Source organism: Marmota monax, unplaced genomic scaffold (genome assembly GCF_021218885.2).
Source record: "Marmota monax isolate L192 unplaced genomic scaffold, Marmota_monax_Labrador192_F-V1.1 WCK01_AAM20220418_F8-fsc00186, whole genome shotgun sequence".
NCBI lineage: Eukaryota > Metazoa > Chordata > Mammalia > Rodentia > Sciuridae > Marmota > Marmota monax.
This window is the reverse complement of record NW_026694725.1, coordinates 1,229,822-1,247,199: the sequence shown is the minus strand read 5'-3', so window position 1 is coordinate 1,247,199 and position 17,378 is coordinate 1,229,822. Positions and strand designations below refer to the sequence as shown.

The following is a 17,378-nucleotide window of genomic DNA, read 5'->3' as shown; positions in this document are numbered from 1 at the left end:
TATTTATTTATTTATTATGTATTTATATGCAGTGCAAGAATTGAGCCCAGTGTCTCACAGTGCTAGGCAAGTGCTCTACCACTGAGATACAACCCCAGACCCTCCTGCAAGTGGTATTATTACTGGCAGTTATTTTAACAATATTCCTTCATCTCAGAGAGTTATGATGGTTTGTCAAAAATGGCCCAGCTGGTATGTAACAGAATTGGTGCCCAAGGCTAGGTCCTCTGGTCCTGGAATCCATGGCCTCCCCGTGGCCTATCTTGTGTGGTGGTGAAGAATATTCCCTGTTTCTTCTAGTTGTAGGGTTTCTGAAGTAGAATGAAGCTCAGAGAACACGTCACACTCTGCTGCTGACTGCCCATGTGGATCCTTTCAGGGTGCTGGGTTGCCCTCAGGGGGATCTGTAGCTCAGGGATTAAGTGGGGAGTAGGTTCTCTTAATCCTTGTGGTGGTGGGTCTGAGTTCCATTTCCCTGGTTTGCACCTTGCTGCTGCTGATTCAGCTGGACTTTGAGCAGTGGTTCCTGGGTGGCTCCTGTCTGGAGTGCACTGAGAAGCTCTACAAAGAGTACTGAGTGTGATGACAGTTCCAGAGATCATTTCTTCTGGGTGCCCACCCATTTTGGTGCCCAGAAGTATGGCAAGAGTGGCTAAGTTTCCATTTCCAAGAGTCTCCGGTTGGGTAGTTTCCAGTCTTTAGTCGGGGACTAAGGGAAGCCTTTTTCATAATAAGGGTCATATTTCTGGTCTTTTAGGGTCTGGGACAGGGCTTGGTGAGTTTTTGGATCTGCTCTCTGCCTTTGCTGATCATGAACCATCATCCTCATCCTGGAGAGGTGATTTCCTTGCTCTCACCCAAGAAGTTCCCAGGAGCAAGTTTTCATCTTTCTTCCCTTTGACAGGGAGTTCTTCCCTGTGCCTAATGCCAACTTGTGGTGTCTCTGGGAGGTCCCTCATTGTATATTGGGAGTTTCTGGAGCTGCAATAAAGTTAAGGCTTTGGAGATTAAGGCAATGACATGGATAGATGACGGTGTTCCTTGAGCAAAGCAGTTGTGAGACCCATCTCAGATAAATCCCTGTTCTTGTGTCAGAAGACCTCCATCCCAAGGCTATCCATACTCCTCCTTATTCCATGATAATGGCTTCCTGGCTGCAACCTCAGCACTGCCTGGTAGAGCTCCTCCATCTGTGTGGGGTTCCCTGGGGTTCTCTCACTCTCACTGTGGGACCATGTTTTTTTGGTCCCTGCTGATCCCAGGTACCTAGGTTGGTAATATCTTGGAGGAGTCTGTGGGAGCCTGTCTTTCTTTTCTCCCCCTTTGTTCCTTCCATGCTCCTCTCCCCGCCCTTCCTCTGACAGTCCCATTCTCAGGCCATGATATGCTGCAGCTGATGTTCTCGGCTCACAGCAGGGCTTGGGACCAGAGTACACGGAGGCCTCTGGGGTCAGCACTGAGGTGGCTTGGCAGGACTGTGGGGAAGGAGGCTTGTGGAGTATCAGTTTCCAATGTTTGGCTGGGGCTGCCTCCCATTCACTCTTGTCTCTCTAGAGGGAAGACGTGGTCTTGTGAAGCCACATGCAATCTTTGGATTACAAGAAGTCAAACAATCAGCACAATCTCAACAAGAGCCTGGAGCAGCAGCAGGAGTGCTGAGAGAGTCGGTTGGGGGTAGAAGTCCACCCTACTCTCCAGCCCTAGCTACCTAATGTTTCGGGAAGGGAGAGGCTGCAGAATTGCCTGTCCCTTATGGACAATGTGGATGGATCCTGGTGCCAGGCAACCTGGATTTCATTCTTGGCTCTGCTGGTGCTTAGCTGTGTGTCCAAGTCTAGACAATCACCCTACAAGGATCCAGGTCTTCATTTGTTCTGAGAAATGTTGGTATCCTTGGAGAGCCTTCTGACTCAAGAGTCCTGTGGCCAAATCAATTCACTCCAGAGAAATTTCTCTCTGGCTCAACTCTGAGCTGTCAGCATGGGGATGTTGGATGACACCATAGCACTCTAATGCTTGATGAGTTAAGATACCCCAAATTTTTACCCTGGAAGTCTCTCTTATTTTCCAGAGTATCCCCGATACATCTCTTTAATGTTACAATACCCCTATAAGCTGATAATTATGGCAGAGAGATTCCAGGTCTGTGTAGCTTCAGTTCTGTTTAGGATGGCTTTCATGAGCACAAGAATGAGTTTGTGCAATTGCACAGGGAGCAGGGACTGCAAAAGCAGTGAGGACTTGGGGCTACCAATTGGACTGGAGAAGCTCTCTCAGTTTTTTATAAAGTTCATGATCAGGTGAAGACTTGAGTAACTTTAGTTAATTGGCATGAGAGAAATATTCAGAAAAGACAAATAATTAAATGATTTCATCAAAACTAAATTAGGTTTAATTCTGTTGGCCACAACATCCCAATTACTTTCTGGGCTATGATTGCCAGTTTTTGGAAAGTGGTCACAGAATCCAAATAGAACCACCAGGTGTATATGTATTGAAGTTGCAGTAAAAATTTATGGAGCATTAACTCCATGACAGGTACTGTATTGGCTGCTGAGGACAAAGCAATCAATAAGATACATGCTTTCTCCATCCTTCTGGAGCATCAGGTCTAGCCAGGAAGGTGTCAACACCTACTGATAACTGATGGGTCACTGCTGTGAAGGAGAAGGGCAAGGAACTATGCAGGCAAGAGCAGAGGACCAACTATAATCCGGAGGTACAGGAAAGCCCACCCCAAGGAAAGAATATTTAATTTGAGATCCAAATATTTATATATAGTTTCCTGGGTTTTGTGGGACATTTCAACTGCTCTGTCATAATATGTAAAATCATATTTCTTGCCCCTGGAATGGTTGTGTGCCATAGATGGACATGCTTGGGCTCTCCTGCAGAAATATTTATGCACTGATTTTCCTTTCTCTGATGACCAGAATCAAATTATAGTTATAATTATTGGTTAAATGACTTGCCCAAGGTCCCACAGCTGTAAAACCCAGGGTACAAATGGTAATCTGTTTGAATCAGAAGCTCCAAGCTCTTTTCATTCAGTTACTTGGCCTGAAAGAATCCAACTCCAGAAATGGAAGGATGGACATCAGTTGGACGTAGAAAACAACGGAACTTTTTTTTTCTTAACACATGTTAACCTCCAATTTTAGATCCCTGGGTTAGTGAAAAAGAGCTTCCGCATTTGGTGATGTTTCTACTCAGGGTTTTTCATGCATTTGTTTGTGCTTCAGGAGACATAGGCAGTCACACCAGCTAATATTTCACATCAGCTAATATTTCACATCAGAGCATGTTTTTCTTTTTATGAGAAGGTAACAATATTGCATGACATGAAAGGAACATGATGAGTAGATGTTAGCACCACAAAAATGGCATTCCAGCTTTTATTTTCATTTCAAACAAGTTCTATTTGGGGAAAATGGAGAAGCAGCCTGCTTTGTTGGAGAAAATTAATGTCCCCAGATTGGGAAGCCGTTTTGCATTAGGATAAGGTTAGGCTGAAATGGTCAGAGCCTCTATATTCATATGGGCTAAATGAGGTAGAATTTTTTTCTTTCTCATAAAAAATCTAGGAGGCAGTCCCAGGCTGCTACCATACTCCATGGGGTCAAACTCAGCTTCTCTCTTGACCCTTTGCTGTTGCTGGTCTGGAGTTTGACTGCGGAGTCTACAGTGCTCATATCCATGTTCCAGGCAGGAGATTAAGGGGAGGGAAGAAGACGAAGGGCTTCTACTTGCTGTCTTTGAAGAAGACTGACAGAAGCTGCTTCACAATTTTACCTACACCACATCAGCCAAGAATTACTGTTATGGAAATACCTCACTGTGAGGAAGACGTACTCTTGATTTTAGATGGTCGTCTGCTTAGTCAGAGATGAAGAAAATGAGGAGTGGCAGGTGTAGCTCATGGGTAGAGAACTTGCCTAGCATGTGTGAGGCTCTGGGTTCAATTCCTGGAACTGGAAAAGAAAAATGAGAATGACTGTCAGGGGACAGCTAGCAATCTGCCACTAAGGTCATGGAATTTGACCCTTGGCGTCCCTACTCTTTCTCAAACTTTGAACATCTGCACCCACTTAATGGACATTTGGCACACTCTCAAACCACCAAGTCTAGATAAGGTTAAAAAGGCATTCATCCCAATTAGGAAATAAAGACAAACCATAATGTATTACAATTAATGATGTCTTGATTTCGTTTTAGTGAAAGGGATGATACTGTCTGCCATCTTTCACCAAAAGCATCAATTCTGGAGCTATGAGAGAGAGAACTGGGGCTTCAGGTCCACCTTGTAGATGGCTTCTTTTCTTATCCTTCATTTATTACTGAATCAGAAAAGCTTAAATTGCAGTTAGAAAAGCAGCAAGTGATCGATGACTCTGCCTAGTAGTCTGGGAGATTCCAACCAGAGATGGACCTGGAAACTGGAGAGGTTTCTTGCTAAAGGCCAATTTCAATGTGTTGTTAGAAGAACAAAGTCACGCTTGGGAGCTGGAAGGTTGAGTGCTTCATCTTAGGGCTGCTGTACAGATTCCTTATCTACCCTGTGATTTGATGATAGTCTGAAATGAGTGTTTGTGCTTTTACAACTCTTAGATGTGGTTTTTAACTACGCTCAGTAACATGGCATGTCTCTCTTCAATGAGAGGAGAAAACCACCAGAGCAAGAACTTCCTGGATTTGAAAAGTATTTTTATTTCACTACCTGTATAACTTTAGGAAAAATCATTTAAATGTTCCCTGCCTCAGTTTCCTTAGCTCTGAGAAATAGAGATGATGCTAGCCTGGCCTTACATCATGGTTGTGAATATTGTGTTGAGCTAAAGCATGTAACCACTTAGCTCAGTTCAGGCACATAATATACCATTGATAAATGTGCATTGTGGCCATTTGTTATTATTTTTAGGTATTTGCAAACTCTAGATTATGTGATTCTTTCACATTTGTCTTGGGAAATCTTGGATGGTTTAGTGCCCATTTTTATACCTTATCAACACGAGCTTTTATCCCTGAAGTGGGATGTGTTCTGTCTGTTTGACTTACTGAGATTGTGTACTTTGGGGCCAACACTTAAAAATAATAGAAATAATCTTCCTTTGCATTATGAGTTCCATAAAATATCTTTTTATCTTCACTTCAAAAACATATGTCATGAGCTTTGTAATGTTTTGAACAACCAATAAAAAAAAAAGAAAATCATTATATAAACAAAAAAACAAAAAAAACAAAAAAACCCAAAAAACATATGTAGCTTCTTAGTGTCCTTCATTGGGGAAAACAGTCTTCCACATGCCACCTGTTTCTCTACCCAGCACACTGGAAAGGCACAGTCAGAGGCTGTGAGTTGAGATGGTTTCCACCATTATTTTTAACATTAAACCAAGATCAGAGGGCATTATTGATGAACCAAAAGTGGTCTCTGTGAATGAAGCCAGGGAATGATTTTCAAAAGGAACACCTGCATGTGTTTGCTGTAAACAGAGTTGGTTCCTTCTCGGCACTGACTTCTGTGCATCCTGCTTCATAAAATACATGGTAAACTGGGTATGGTGGCACATGCCACCATAATCCCAGGACTCAGAGGCTGAGGCAGGAGGATCACAAATTCAAAGCCAGCCTCAGCAACTCAGTGAGGCTGTAAGCAACCTAGTGAGACTTATCTCAAAATAATAATAATAATTTTAAAAAGGGCTGGGGATGTGGCTCAATGGTGGAGCACCCTTGGGTTCAATCCCTGGTACCAAAAAAATAAATAAAAAATTCAGAAAACCTCCTTTCCCTGGAGCATGGATATTCAGCAGGTAAATGGAACCAGAGCTGTGGAGCACTTCTCTCTGTGCGGCACCCTTGCTGAGTCCTGATCTCCACTCTGTCCCTCAGTGGCTCTATCCTAATGTGAATGACACAGCACGCCAGCATCTTTCCACTGTGCTGTATGGATTTTATGGTGACTTCCAATAGCCATTTGATGAAGGAATGGCCATCAGTCTGTTCTACTTTCTCTCTGGACATAATATTGGTGATGAGTCTTGCAGTTAAATAGTTTTAGAAGTGTCTCACCAGTAATGAGACTTTTGCCAGTTTTTCCTGATTGGTTTTGGTCCTCTTTTATTCTTTAGTGACAAAATTGATTAAATTAATATTGCAGCTGAGGGTATGACTCAGTTGGTAGAGTGCTTACCTTGCATGCACAAGGCTCTGGATCTAATTCCCAGCACCACACACACACACAAATTAATATTAGAAAGTATTTCTCTTCCTGTGTGTGTTTGGGGAAAAAATTGGTTTCATTTGAGGAAAAGGATGAATCCCTGTTGTGATATGACAAATATTTATAATAGCCAAGGCCAAATGGATTACTCAGTTAATAAAACCTAATTTTCAAATATTCATCACCACAGTTTCTTTCCTTTTCATTTTTGAGTGACATCAACATGGCACAATCACTTGCTCTGGGATGTAGATTCATGTTCTGTGTTTTCATTGGAGCCCTGCTTAGAATTCTTGTTTATGATATTGTTTTGGGTTGTACTATTTGCATTATTATTTATATCACGACTCTTAGGCTTAGCTAGACCACATGTGTGATTTGGAACTATAACACAGTGCAATAGTAGAACAGAAAAACAAACTTGAACAATGAACAATAAACACATGTGGATGAAGACAAATTGCAGGCTATTTGCTGCATGCTAGCCTGTGGTAAACTGACCAATGGTTATTAAGAGTGTAAAGCAATTTCTGTGACAATTATAATTGCTTATGTTTGAAATCTGTGAAAAAAATTGTCTCAACTCTTTTTCTTTCCTTCTGAAGTCTCTACACTTCCAGGGACCACACTTTGGGAACACAACCCTATGGTTTTTTTGATGAGCACATTTCTGAAACATATGAATTGGATATGGGGTGGGAGGGAACTGGTTCCTAATGAAGTTTAAAGGAAACAAAACCAGAAACCGAAGAATAACAAATCTGGGCTTCTAGAGTTGGGGAACAAGGAATTTAAGCTATGTCCTTACAAGTGTTTCCATTTCTTCCTTCTTTGTACCTTGCAGAATAAAAGCCAGGGATCCATCTTTGTCCGGATACACGCCCCGTGGCAGGTGCTGGCCAGAGAGGCAGAATTCTTGAAGATCAAAGTTCCCACCAAAAAAGTATGACAATGTTTCTCTTGGGTTCTGGGCTTCCTGAGGGCTGGATGGATGTGAATAGTTTGGGACTAGGGCCAGGTGGGATGTGGGTTTTGTGGAATTGAAATCACATTTATCTCCCTGGGGATCCTAAGTATGTGGCCATGAGATGGGTGGGATGGAGAAGTATGAGGAGAGAAATCTTTCCATTTCAGAGATCTGTCTGGGCTGTCCTTCCTGAGAAACCAAACATAGCCCATTTTCCATTTCTGTCACAACTCCTTTCCTGCTTTTCTTGGGGTCCCAGAAATGCCAGGCACTTCTCTAGAGTGAATATAGCAATGAGAGTAGATGGCAAGCCATGCTGACTGGGTCATCAGTGTGCAGGGAAAACAGCACCCAACTTGCTGTGGGGATACCTATTTTGGTCCTGATTCTATCACTGGAGATTGTGCAATGGTGAGTTTCACTTATCTCTTTCATGAAATGGAAGGTGAACTGATTAAAATTATCTGGGATATGTTTTCAACGTGTTCAGGCCAGTGTCCCACCTCTGGGGTTTTGTTTCAGTCTATTGGCATGGAATGAGGTTCTGGTGTCAGTATTGTGAAAACATACCAGGAGGTTCAGCTGCTCACCTGGGTTGAGAGTCACACAGTAGAGATGATATGTCGGGTAGTTTTCAGTTAGAATGGTCTACATACAACTTAAAAATCTCCCCATGGAATTCCTAGGTGACATGTCTCTTTGTGTAAAAAAAAAATCCACCAAACAGCTCCAAAGAGAAAGGAAGTGTGTTTACAGATTTCACTTTTTTTAAAAGGCATTTTAGGGGAAAGGAGTGGTTGTGATTGATTCTGACCACCTGAGATGTCTCTTAGGGAGGGTCCTGGGGCAGATGGTAATGTGGTTAACTGTGGGTGCTCTGTGGATGATCTCTCTCTCTTTCACTTTCTTTCTGTCTCTCTCATATTCCCGTAGTGTTGTTTCAGAAGTGGTAACAGTTTTTCAGGGATTCTCTTCATCATACTATCATTACCATGATTTTTAGGTTCCCAACCTTTACTAGAAGTCCATATTTATTGCATTCTGTACTACCACTTCCCACTACATTCAGCGACACTGTGTTAGTGAGTTTTTTATCACTGTGACAAAATACATGAGAAAAACAATTTAAAGGATATAAGATTTATTTTGACTCTTGGCTTCAGTCCATGGTTGGCTGGCTCCATTGTTTTGGGCCTGAGATGAGGCAGCACATCATGCAGGAAGGGTGTGGTGGAAGAAAGCTGTTCAGCTCATGGCAGCAGGGAAGCAAAAAGAGAGAAAGGGTCTAGGGACATACCTCCAAGGACACACTCCTTTCAATTAGGTTCCACTCCCTACAGTTTTCACCATCTTCTAATAATCTGTGCAGCTATGAAATTTCCCATGGATTAACCCATTGATGAGATCAGAGCCCTCATGATTCAATCACTTTCCCAAATCTCTGCTTCTGAACGTTGCTGCACTTGGGACCCAGGAGTCTTTGATGGACACTTCATATCCAAATTGTAACAAACACCATTCTGATTTATATTGTTGGCTATGCTAATGCCATCTTTATTGCCAGCAGATCTACTGTCTCCATCAAAAATCACCCCTTAAATACTAACATGTGAGTGGGCCATCATGAATCCCCTGCTTAAAAAGAAAAAAAGCAGTAGATTCTGTTCTTACAGATTTATTAAGATGAACCATACCTCAATGGCAGATGGACAAATGCCTATTAAACAATGAACAAATAAAAATATGAATTTTAGCTACAAGTGTTTTGCCTCTAAAAGGTAAGTGGGGTGGGGGTGTTGCCTGCTGGAGTATCCACAAGGACTGCACTGATCTTTCCTCCTCAGTCTCACTGCTGTGTGCTTCATCTCCGTTGTCCTCTCATTCCTAATATCACTGCTCTCAGATGCAGGCACATCTTTGTTCTGGACCTTTGCTCCCCTTCAGCTGACAGTCTCCCAGTCTCCTGGCAATGCGACCCAACTCTCAGCCTTGGGTGGAGGCTTCTGCTCCCCTCTGTTGGGCACCTAACTTGGCCAATCCTTTCATTTCTCTTTTGCTTCTCTTTTCTTTCTAATTCCTACATGTTCTTCTTCTTTCTTTTTTGATTTATCTGAACAGCTAATGTTCTCTTAATCTCATTCTAGTTGAATGTAGTTTTCTGTTTTAATCTTTGCTGGCTGATCCTTGGAAAGTAGGTGAGCAAAATTCTGTATCCCATGACATTTTTACCTCCAAGGATGATCCTTATGGCAGGGAACCCACCCTCGCCCAGCCCCAACTCAGCCTGCCTTTCCTCTTTGCCCTCCTCCTCAACCTTCCTTCACTCTCAGGCTTTCCTTCTCCTTTTCTCTTTCCCTTCCAACTTCCTTAGCCTCCCTCTCTGTTCTGTGCATAATCAGTCAGAACTCTGCCCCTCTCATTTCTCTGCCACCTTCTCCTCCTCATTCCCAGGCTCAGCCCTCAGTCATTCCTATCTCTAGTCTCTGCTTTGTCCGGTCACAGGCTCAGATCTTCAGAACCTAGTTTTACATAAAGGACATATTTGCCCTCAGAGGTTCAGTGCCCCTATACACCAGCTATTTGGAACTGACCATCTATAGTTTAGGTTAGACCTGAATTTGTACATGAGTCGACATAGGCAAGGACAGATGACAAAGCAGCCATGTCTTGGTTTCCCTCCTGCCTTTTTATTCTGGTGGCACAAGGTAATGGAAACTGCAATGGACAAATCTTCAAAACAGACTTTTAGCCTCTGTTTTGCCCTTATTAATGTGTGATTTGGAGATGTTACTTTCTCTTTCAGAGCCTCAGTTTCCTCATTCTTCTCTAGGTGATTATAAGAATCCAATGAGTGCTGTTGAAATGCTAGGGTTTGTCATTGTGTCTGTTTTCTCAAACATTTTTATGTGTACACTCAATTCCTAGTCCCCCAGTGAACTTCCTTCCTGACCATATAGGCAGCCAACACTGCTGGAGCTCTGGCTGTGCAAAGTCTTTGGAGAGGCACTGAGGCTAAGGAAATAGCTCAGGCCCTCAGGGAGCTGATAGTCACAGGGTGACAGGAAGAGTACACAGACCCAGACTTCAGAGCAGTGATCAAATCCTATGTCAACAGCAGCCCATCAGCAGAGCACAGATTCAGTCTGTGAGTCTGGTGGATTAGGGAGCCTGGGGTGAGGCTAAGCCTTGTCTTGCTCCTACAGGCTGCAGATATAACAGAAAAGACTTTCCCCAGTGTTTCTGGGTCCCAGACTTGACACAGGTGGACTATTTTGGCATCCTTCTGCAGGTTCAGCCACATGGCCCCAGGTCCTCTGTGTACTCATAGATTGCAGTGGCTTGTAGTTGATCTCACTTTGGGCATTTTAAGCAAATGAGGAGGATACAGCTTGGTATGCTGGGTAAGATGCATGTGTTTGTAAAAACTAACCTGAAACTCTGATCCCAGTGTTGTGATGTGGGCTGACTTATGTACCTGTAGTGAGAGAGGGGCATGGATAAGGAAGGAAGGACAGGGTAGTCTGTGGAGGGCCAGCATTGGGCTCAGTGGCATTTTCACTTTTTCATTGGGTTTGGGATGGGAGTAAAATGAGAATAAATCACATTTGCAGAGAGCTGCATTCTAGCGGGTGGAATGTGAAGGAAGAATGAGGCATGGGTTGGGATCAGTTAAGCATCCTCCAAGCCGGTGGGGTTTGGATCATAACCCAGCAGGGTCCAGAGAGACTGAGAAGACGGGGAGGAAATCACAAAGTCTATCGCAAACCTGGACAAATCCATGGTAATGCATCCAGGGACTCAGAGTCCTGAGCATAGATATTAACTGGGAGGGAGAATCTTGGAAGGAAGCATTTGTTTTCCAAAAACAACAGCAAAACAGCCAGAATTTTGTGAGGGACACTCAAAAGTCTATGCACAGGAGGGTGGGAAGACCTGGCCTTTTGGCCCCGAACAGGCTGAGAAGGTTTGAAACGGGTGTTTCTGGGGCAGGTGCTTTTGACTCCTCCTAGATTATAGTCAACAGTGATGTTTCTTTCTCATTCATTTGTTTACTTGTATGAATGAACACCCTTTTTTTCCTCCCTTGACATCTACATTCCCCAAACCCCTAGATTAGCCTGAGATTGGATGAAGGGTTGATAGTGGAGGCTATTAGAAGGAAATTTCTTGTCAATGAAATCATATTGATCCATCCAAATTTGGAAGAACAGACATGTGACATGCCTGGGTTGGGTGAATATCACTTTTGCTCAATCTGCCAGCTTTGTTCACTGTCCTGGGGATCCTGTAAGGACTTTGCCTATGTATCCTTTGTGTGCATGAAAATGCTCTCAATTTCCAGCAGGTTATACGTCTTTAGGAATGCAGTCTCAAGAGTCCTGCACATCACCCAAACAAGAGTAATGATTATTTTGGAGGGCTGTAGCAGGGAACAGTGAAGGTATGGGTAGAAGGCTTGGCATAGAGGCATGCCCCACATGATAGCCACCATTATTACTGTGTTGTTCATAGTGATGCTTTTTCCCTTCTCTCTTCCTTCACAGCCAGCATCTGCAGCCCCTGTCTCTTTATTCTGCCAAGGCAGCCAGAAGCCCAGACATGGAATCTGTGGGAAGGCAGGGACAGATGGCCTTTAGACTACATCCTGGGGGATTTCTGCTTCTCAGAGCACGGGACCTTGGGACATTCCTAAACATGATGGTTCCATGTGCAAGGTCTGCAATGCAGTCCCCAGGAAAAGCCAGCAGGAGAACTGCTCAGGCCCTGCTGTGCAGGAAGGAGAGCTTGAAGTCACCCATTTCAAGGAAGAGAGAGCAAGGGAGAGAAAGAAAGTGTGAGCTCTAACGTGGTCCCTGCCCTCATGAACCTGGCTTTATTTGGTTCGTATCTTAGTTTTTTTTTTTTTCAAAATGAGACTCAAGATAGGTTATAATGAAAAAAAAATGAATGTGAATTGATCATTTAGAAAAGAAGACAAGTGAAAAAGAATCATGATTGGGGGAAGTGGGGAAATAATGATAGTAGAAATTAAAAGATAAGGCTGGAGTGGTGGTGAATGTCTATAATCCCAGTGCCTTGGGAGGCTGAGGCAGGAGGTCTTCGAGTTCAAATCCAGCCTAAGCAAATTAGCAAGGCCCTAAGCAACTCAACGAGACCCTGTCTCTAAATAAAATACAAAAAAAGAAAAAGGCTGGAGATGTGATGTAGCTCAGTGGTTAAGTGCCCCTGGGTTCAATCCCCAATAGCACCCCCCTCCAAAAAAAAAAAAAAGAAATTAAAAATTAAGGGTGAATGATGCACATGAATTAAAATTTCATTTAATTCTGGTAGTAAAGCAGAGGAAAGACTATGGCTCACATCATCTATAGAAATAAGTAGCTCATTTGTCAGAAGAGGCAAATATTTTTCTGTTGCTAAAGTATAATTTTTATCTAAGGGACTATGTTTTCAGCAATAAGTTCCTATAAGGTTCTGGAATGTTCTTCATATGGCCACTTCTTAAGCTAAATTTGCATAAAAACTGAGGAAGAAATGTTAAGCTGTAGTTCATGATAGGGTGCTGTATTGCAAAGCACTATATGCAAATTTCTGATGAGCTTATTTGATTAAAAGACTAGAGCAGAAATGCCACTGGTACTTTAATCTCCCCTGTGGAACCCATATTTTGAGATATTTGTATCTACTAAATTGCATTTATTAAAGAATAACTCATTGTCTCCTTTTCACTCGTGGAAAATACATAAAATTGCCATTAAGGATTTCTAATTAGTTTGAGAAAACCCATGTTTCCACACTGACCTGATACAATTCCAGTTTAAGCAAAGAAACTTGATGTTTTAATTAGCTTTAGTGTCTCCTTAAGAGGAAATATTAATTCCATTAAGATTAATAAATCATTGGAAATTGTTTTCAGAAACATGTTCCTGCCTTTCTAGGGATTATGATTTGGTAGCTATGGTTTTGCAAAAGTCTTGCAGGAAGGCCATCCCCTGGCTCATGTTACCTACTGTGCCTCAGGGTCTCTGCTTGGCCAGGGCCACAGCATCTCTTGCTTCACAGCATTTGAGGATTGTATTAATCAAAGTTTTCCAGAAAAACGGGAGAGAGGGAGAGAGAGAGAGATAAAGAAATGAGATTATAAGGAATTGGCTTATGTGATATGGAGGCTGAGAAGTTCTGAGATCTGCCATCTGCAAGCTGGATTCCCAAAAGAACCAGTTCCAGTCCAAGTCCAAAGGCCTGAGAACCAGGAGAGCTGATGGACTTCTTGTCTGAAAGTCAGCAATCTCAACACCCACGCACTGATGTTTCCATTCAAGTCCAAAGACAGAAAAAGATTGCTATCCCATCTTAAGGCACTCAGGTAGAAGAGTCCCCTCATACACATCTTTTGCTCTATTTAGACCTTTAACTGGTTGGACAAGTTCCCACACAGTAGTGAGGGCAATCTGCTTTATTTAGTCTATTGATTCAAATATTAATCTCATCCTTAGACTCCCTCATAGATAAACACCAAATAATGTTTGACTAAATATCTGGGTGTCCCATGGCTCAGTCTGATTGGTATATAAAATGAATCCTCATAAGACTTGTACTTTTAAAGTCCATGACACTCTTCATAAAGGAATGGATAGTGGTAATCAGAAAGATATGTTTAGGTCCTAACTTTGGAACCCATGAATGTGATCTTATTTGGAAAAAGGGTCTTTGAAGATCTAGTTAAGTATATCATCCTGGATTTAGAATAGCCCTATATCCAGTGGCTGGTGTACTTATGGGAGAAAGACAGAAAATGATTGGAGAGAGAAACAAGGAGAAGGCTATTTGAAGAGGTTGGTGTGAGGCAATACAAGCCCAGGGATGCCCGGGGCTACCAGAAGCTACAGGAGGCAGGGAAGAATTTTCCTCTAGAACCTTCAAACGGGATACAGCCCCACAGACACCTTGAGTTTAGACTTGTGGCTTTCACAGCTATGGGAGAATAAATTTCTTGAACCACCCAGCTTGTGACAAGTTATTATAGCAACCCTAGGAAATGACTACACCTTTTCTTTGGGCTGTAAGCAATAAACAAGCAATTTAAGATCTGGATCTCATGGGCTCATTGACTTGCTCTGCATTCTAGGAATCCACTTTTCAACTTCTGAGATGACTTGGAATAGCCCTCTCCACTCATTGCCATTGGGCTTGGGGTTGTAAGGAAGGATCTTTGTGCATGGATCTTCCTGCATGACCTTGGCCTTCATGAATACTTCTCCACATTACATTCCTGTTTGGAGGAGGCAGGAGGGTCTGGGAGAGGCTCACCATGGCATGGGTGGTAGAAGGAGATCCAGCATGGCAAATATCAGGAAGAGCTGTTTATTCAATTCAACAAGGATTTTCCCACTGATACCTCTATTTTCAGAGATAATTAGTGGTTTGATTAAGTAAGAGCTTCTATCTTCTTAAGAAGTATCTTCAAATAATTCACAATTTTCACATTTGACTTTGAGAAGGAAGGTTCATAAAATCACTCTTAACAATGTCAACCAAAACTAAGTATCTTAAAGTTGAAAGATTTGTAGTAATAGTTCATATGTAGATAATAATTGAATTTAATATGTAGTTAATGCTTCCCAGTTGCTGGGTTAATTGATTAGAGCATTATGTACATTATTTTGTTTCTATCTTCAAAACACTATGAGGTAGGCATTAATTTTAGCCTCATTTTATAGTTGAGGAAACTGAGACTCAGGGAGGTTAAGAAACTTCCCAGCTCACACAGCTTGAAGGAGATAGATCCAGGGAATCAAAACCATGTCTATATGACTCCACAGCTATGATTCTGCTCTGTTACTTTACTAAAAATCCACAATTGGACTTGAGGTATTAGGTGATGTGGTTTCTCAAAGGGTATTCTATAGAAAAATAGTCTGTTTTTACCAAGAACAAACTCAAGAATCACTAATTATTACATTTTACTTGGACAATTAGAAGTTCTGAGAAGTCTTACAGTAAGAAAATGGTTTGTTGTTCAGCCTTTTTCCTCCTGAACACCTATTAATATCAAATGTTATTAATAGATAATGTTAGGCAGAACATGCTCTGTGGAATTCCGTCTTAGATTAAATAATCCTGGACTGGAAGAGGCTACACATTTAAGTTTCTACTTTTTGTTGCTATAAACTATCTTGGTCAATTTCTTATCATTCCTGGATTATAGTTTTCTTACCTATAAAGTAAGGAAGTTGGACCCTCAATTCCCTATCATAGTTTTAAAATGCTGTGGCCCACATATAAACCAAATGACAATTTGTGAATTTGTTACCCCCTCCCATTATTGATGTTAGAAGAGGGACTGGAGGACTTTTTATTATTATTATTCATATTCTGATTGTGTACAAATATCTAAGTGTAAAAATGTTCGTGTCTGCCACATGTTTAAGCAAAGTCATAAGTGAGGAAGTACATTTAGCCTGTAGCTGCCTATTCTGCATTTGCAGCTTCACAGTATCCCTGAATCTGGTAACACCCCTGGGTTTTCTCTGAGTTTTCCTACCCATGCTGGACTGCTCCCTCCCAAACCATGTCTCTCTGTGAAGCATATATTGTGCTCCCTGATACAGATTCTTGTCAAAAGCAGAGTACTTTCCTTTTTTGTTCCTATGGGATGGAGCCCTCTCAGGTGTTTTAAATATTTATCCCTGGTCTTAGAATGTTCTCTCCATTTTTCCTTGAATAAACAAATACTACTCATCTTTTGCATCCCAGATCACTTTGACCCTCTCATCGACCCTGTTTTATTTCTTTAGCTTGAATTGATCTCCCCTTTTCTGGGTTCTTAATCAATGTACAGTTGATATGTGTCTTACTCAAATATCTTCAACTGTTTTGGGTACCTTCAAGTGTACCATAAGTCCCCTGGGAGTTGTAACTATATTTTATATTTCTGAGGTGTTCCCTGCAACTTTAGAATGGTGTTCCATGTAACTATAGCATGGTGTTCCATAAATAATTGTTGCTCAATAAATACTAGATTGATTGGCCCAGTGATGCCAAATAATTCTTGTTTTCCCATCCCCAGGACCTTCTTTTGGTCATGATTCTCAGCAGAGTCCCTCAGCATAATAATAGATGTTTTAGTTTACAGCTGTCTACAGTCATTATGAAATTCAACAAGCAGTCACCCTCACTCCCTTCTTACCATGACCAACTTCTTTTTTTGCCAGGTGACAATTTAGTTACTCCTTGGAACTATTGTGATACTTGAGTAAATCTAGGAAATAAAGATTAGGAGGAGCTGTGAGTTTTATTAAGGCAGTGAACATGTAGTCTTTGCCATCTACTTAGCCTTCAAGATACTTCTCTGGACATATTCTTTTTATTATTATCATCAATAATTTTTAAACGAACCAGAACTGTAGCTGTTTACATAGGGCTGGCTGGCTATAGGTGGGGGCCTTCCTCTTGTTGTCATTGCCTGTTCTCAAACATTTGTTTTTAATAGAGGCACAGCTGAGAGGGTAGGGTTTACATTTCATATCTTTATGGGCTTTTTGGTGCATGCTCTTTGATTACTATTTAAATAGGGTGGAAAAAGTGCAGAATGCTTTGACTTTTTATTCCTTTGTTTTCTGTAATGCTTCTCATCTTCAAAAATCAGAGAGGATCAAAATTGATGGCACCTAAGTGTTGTGGTTCCGGGGACAAAACTGAGATGGCACAAAACCATGTTCTAGACATACAGACAGGCCTGGTCAGACCATGTACAGGACTTGGAATGGACAAGCCTGACCCAGGGTTCAAGGACAATGAAGTTAAAAACATGAGAATGTCATAGGAAATGAATTTTAACTTTGTTGTGTTTAGACTTATAATGGGAAAAAAAAAAATAAGATCGAAGTGGTGGTTTTCTTTGTTAAAGTCTTGTCTGTCTGAAATGGAGAGCGTATGCCAGTTGGGAATGGCTGGGGCCTGGTCCCTGGACTCTCCATTCTCAGCTGGTGGGCTAAGAATGGAGAGTGTGGATAGGCTGAACATTGAAACTATCATCCAAACTGGGGCAGTTTTGAGAGTGAAGGAACTGTTAGTAATAATTATGCAGCATAGCAGTAATAAACCAAGACTGTCCTGAGTCACTGGGACATACAGTCACCCTCCACCCATAAACAATATGGAAACAGGGTCCCAACTTATCCATGGCAG

The 17,378-nt window shown here is 41.9% G+C and overlaps 1 protein-coding gene across 1 annotated transcript in view; it reads left to right on the top strand.

The window, feature by feature from the left end:
* The window catches only part of Ano2 (anoctamin 2), a 331,888-nt gene that overhangs the window by 56,640 nt on the left and 257,870 nt on the right, over positions 1–17,378 (top strand). The window contains exon 4 of the mRNA XM_046424146.1: positions 7,068–7,166. Coding sequence (XP_046280102.1) covers positions 7,068–7,166 — 99 coding nt within the window. The remainder of the gene's footprint in view (positions 1–7,067; positions 7,167–17,378) is intronic.